General features: G+C 42.1%; 1 protein-coding gene across 1 annotated transcript; it reads left to right on the top strand.

The window, feature by feature from the left end:
• The first annotated feature begins 263 nt into the window (after nt 1-263).
• LOC119280324 (glutamate--tRNA ligase, cytoplasmic-like) lies at nt 264-2,900 on the top strand. Its single transcript, XM_037561213.1, has 6 exons — nt 264-275; nt 794-891; nt 1,513-1,701; nt 2,022-2,118; nt 2,211-2,364; nt 2,851-2,900. Exons 1-6 carry the CDS (start codon nt 264-266, stop codon nt 2,898-2,900), a joined length of 600 nt encoding a protein of 199 aa, XP_037417110.1.
• The last annotated feature ends 1,550 nt before the right edge of the window (nt 2,901-4,450 follow it).

Genomic DNA, 4,450 nt, shown 5'->3' with positions numbered 1-4,450 from the left:
CGCTCACGGTGCGGCTCGACGACGGGAGGAAGGGGCGGAAGACCGGGCGCGCTGGGTGGATCACGGCCAAGGGAAGGAGGCGCCGTCGACGTGGCATCACGGCAGGGACGAGGCCTGCTGCGAGTTCCGCGGGGTGGTGGAGTCGCGGCCCGAGGACTTGCAGGCCGTCGTCTCCGCCTTCGAGAGGATCCCCAAGGTGGGCGGCTTCTCGCTGGGACAGGACCTCCGTCCGTCTGCTTCCACTCTGCTCGGCCGACGCCGCCATGGCCTCCAAGGTACTCTTCCGATATGCTCTCCTTCCCTTCCCTCCCTCCCTCATGTGCAGGCTGCTTTGGTTTCCCTTCTGTAAAAGATTCTGGTTGGTTGCTTAACCAATTCGTTCAGTTGATCATCGGTGTATGCTACCCACACGAATCATCGCAGGACATTCCAAACCTCTCGCCCTCAGATAGCCCACCCGGCTCTTTTGTTCCAGCGTTCTTTAGTACATTCATTAGTACAAGAAAGAAGCAGCAGTTGGGAGTTGTTACATGCTTATAGTATAGGTTGATCATTTGCCACTTTGGTACATGCTTATAGTATAGGTTGGCTTATCAGCAGTCTCTCACTGATAACTTTGAGGACCAGAGGAGCACAATTTGCTGCATAGCCAAGTCAGACAATCTTAAGCATAAGCAACACTATAGGAACATTTTACCCATATTTGTGTCAAGAATTTGACCCCACTAGTTTAAGCGTGAAATGTATTCTATAGCAGCAGCAGTGCCTTTTGTTAAGCACTATGTGCTCATAGGGACTGATGGTCAAAGTATGGCTTGAAGGTAATCGTCACCCATCTGCTGCTGCCACACTGATATTAGAGCAGTCAGCAGCACTGCTCCTCTTGTCTTGGTGACAAGCCAGCAGCGAGCAGCGCAAGAATGTGGCCTTGTCATTTAATAATCGATCACATATTATATATATATATATATATATATATATATATATATATGTGTGTGTGTGTGTGTGTGTGTGTGTGTGTGTGTGTGTGTAAATAAATAAATGAATTGGGGAGATGGGGTCTTTCTTTTGTGCCTTTTTGGGCTCTGCTTTTTTAATTGTGGAGTGTGGCAGCGATGGATGTACTAGCAGCACAAATATATGCGCCCGGTCATGATTGAGGTGGTGAACCGATTCGACGCCGAACGAAAAGCAGGATCCCCTGGAATCGCTAGCTAATATATTACTACAGAATGAATCAACTACTCTCATGGTCGATCCCATCCCATCTAGTATTATTTACCGTCTATCTGTCTGTATGTATTTACTCTGAACAAAATTCAGTCTGCACATCTGCATCTGAATTGCACAAGTACAGATACATCCGCCCCTGCTATTTTTCTTGTTATACATTACATAGATGCATACATACGCCAGGCTATTTCTGTGTCTGTCTGTCTGACCTCTCAAGGATGCATATCTCTTTCGTATGTACTGAATTTTGTAACAATTTCGTTTTCCTCATACTTACAGGATGCTGCGCTCGCTACTCACATGTTTACTGATGCCTCAAATGATGGAGGCGATGGCCGCGAAACTAGTATTCCCCCAGGACAACCCGCCACTTTCCATCATTTCTGCTGCTAAGATTGCAGGTGTTCACATAACCACTGACCCCTGTCTCCCCTCAGGTTCAGTGCCCACACTACACTTCGGTTCTGGGTAAGTGATTACCTTTCAGTGTACATATTTAGGCTTTGACTTCCCCCCTCTGATTACTCATTTGCTTTATGTTGACGTCAATTATGGATGATGTTATCATGATTTATTCTTGAATTACCTTTTCTCTTTAATCTATTCGCTGTAATAATATTTGTGATTGTAAGAATTGTTGACGAAAATGACGACCATTAGAACATTATGGGTCAACAAAAAAGAGTTTTTTTTTTCTGAAACGTGCTTTTCCACTACTCATTGTCCTTGGCAGTATTTATGTATGTTAATTTGTAGTGTCTCAATGAATCTATCATGATTCTGTACAGGGACTTTATACATGGCATCAACACAGTTCTTCGTTATATTGCCCGTACTACATCTGTTTCCAGCTTCTATGGCGAGGACGCTATTCAGGCAGCATGTGTACGTTTCTGTTCCACATATGCTGCCTGTCAATGATTTTCAAGAATCATCTCAGTATATACTAAGTTGCCATTGTTATTATGCCTATGTAGGTTGATGAATGGCTCGAGTACGCACCACTCATTCTTTCAGGCTCTGAATTTGAAGCCGCTTGCTCATTTCTCGATGGATACTTGGCATCTCGAACATTTTTGGTTGGTCATGGTCTGACAGTTGCTGACACTGTAGTGTGGGCAAACCTCAGAGGTAATTTCTGGCTTCTTTCGTCCATCTGTAGTTTATAGTGTTCCCTCCCTTTGTCTTACCCTGGAGGTCACAACTCTTTTCTCCAGGAGCTGGTAAACGATGGGAAAGTTTAAGGAGGTCAAGTAAGTACCAAAACCTTGTCCGTTGGTTCAACACCGTGGCTGTAGACTATGCACTAGAAGAAGTTATATCTGTTTATGTTGGAAAGCGAGCAATTGGCATACAAGATTGGCATTTGCTTCAAGTTCTTGGAATATATTTTTTACTGTATCACATAGCCACAGAGCTGTTTACTGTAATGCTAATTCATTGGCTGACACAGAGTTGTTTGTTTGTTTTACTGTATCACATACACCTCTAAGATCATTGATGTGATATTTTTACTGTTTGTTAATACTAGTAGATCACAATACAGAGCTGTTTGTTTGTTTTACTGTATGGAAGGCTGATTTGATTCACATTTGACATCTCTGTCTGCACTTCCAGACTATTTTCGACTTGAGTATGTCGGCTTCAGAGTTTCTGCAGAACTCTGAAGTAGATATTGTCAATCTTGTGTGCCAACAACATATTTCATATAGCTGCCTGGATTTCACAACATGGGCTTTCTTTCGAAATTTCTTTGACTATGTAGTGTAGATAAATAAATACTCTTAGCAGACTGGATTTGAGGCATTCTAGTTTATTTGGTAGACGAAATTCAGTTTAGATTCTGAATTTGTTGAATATGTGACAATTCCTTCATTCTCAAGTGCAATAGATCCTTTGTGGTAGTAAGAATTCATATTATTGTGATGTTTACTCCTGTATAAGTTTTTCATTCTCATTGTTCTGACCGGTTACCATTTTGGTTTGCAGAAAGGTACCAACAGGGTGCATTTCGTCAGGAACTTGATCACGGAGGTCGCTGGGTTTGCTCCGTATGAGAAGTGTATCACTGAGCCTCTCCATCTCCCTCTCATCTTCCTTTGCTTGCTATTGCTGCTCCGAATTATACATGTTGGCAAAGAGATGTCCCTGTTTCCTCAGTACTATGCACTGCTATATTTATGTGGTTGTCTTTGTGTGCATCTTATTTTGAAACCAAGTGAGACACCTCCATCCCCTACATCTTGACGATCCCTCTAGTAGTGTATATTTGAGTTGCTCTCACTACCTCCTGCCCCTAGATTTGTAATTGCCTTTGTTGCCTGCTCATTTAATTAATTAAAACTGCATGTGTGTGTGTAAGTATGGCTTTGAGAACGAGATCAATGGTGCCTTCCACCAAACAGATTGAACTTTTAATGCTTGCTACACATGTTTGTGTACCTAAACATTCTGTACATTTGTTGTTGTTGTTGACCATGCAGTCTAAAAAAACACAGTCTTTTCTTTTCGTGTGTAACAGCCAAGATGATCTGCTTTACACTTACAATTCGTGTTGACTAAATCCGAGCAAGTCTCCTGCAGTTCCACCGTAAGTAACACTCTGCAGGTGCAGCTCAAATCTTGCTCTATTTCTTTTCTGTGTTGGCTCGATCAGGTTTCTCCCAAATCTAGTTGATCTGATATCATCATGCTATCTTGTTCCTTTCAGTATGTGCCCATGTATATTTAAGCTGCACCTGATTATATATAGGCATAGCACGGGCTCGGGCTTTTAATCATGCCACATCTCGTTCTGTTTATGTAGCCACCATGTTACATGTTCTGTACTTACAGTTCATGGCGATGTATTCAAGCCTGTGAACACATATATTTACACGTACCCCTGTTTATATCAAGGCCTCCGGTAGGTTATCTACCGGGTGGCAAACAGTTAGGTCTCATACTGATGAAATGAACTAGTTCTTTTTATATGCTGCATTCAGATTCGTCATGTGATTATTAGTTATTTTTAACCAATGCTAGACCTAGCATGTGTACACTCTAATCTCTAATGATGTTTGTCTTTGTGTCCAAGAGCTCTAGGTCTACAAAATTTGAAGTTCGAAACCATATAGCTCTACTCAGCAAAGAGTCGTCTCTTCTATTTGATTGTAATAGAATGTAAATATTGTAATATTGTAATAGTAGGCATATCTGGGTTGTAATAACTATGTAC

The sequence above is a fragment of the Triticum dicoccoides genome, chromosome 3B, assembly GCF_002162155.2.
Source record: "Triticum dicoccoides isolate Atlit2015 ecotype Zavitan chromosome 3B, WEW_v2.0, whole genome shotgun sequence".
NCBI classification, from domain to species: domain Eukaryota; kingdom Viridiplantae; phylum Streptophyta; class Magnoliopsida; order Poales; family Poaceae; genus Triticum; species Triticum dicoccoides.
This window is presented reverse-complemented; position numbering and strand designations above follow the sequence as displayed.

What these genes read in the sequence shown, in the direction of transcription:
- LOC119280324 (XM_037561213.1), top strand. An exon ending in ACACTACACTTCGGTTCTGG is followed by an intron (nt 1,702 to 2,021) that starts GTAAGTGATTAC and finishes GATTCTGTACAG; the next exon opens with GGACTTTATACATGGCATCA. An exon ending in ACGCTATTCAGGCAGCATGT is followed by an intron (nt 2,119 to 2,210) that starts GTACGTTTCTGT and finishes ATGCCTATGTAG; the next exon opens with GTTGATGAATGGCTCGAGTA.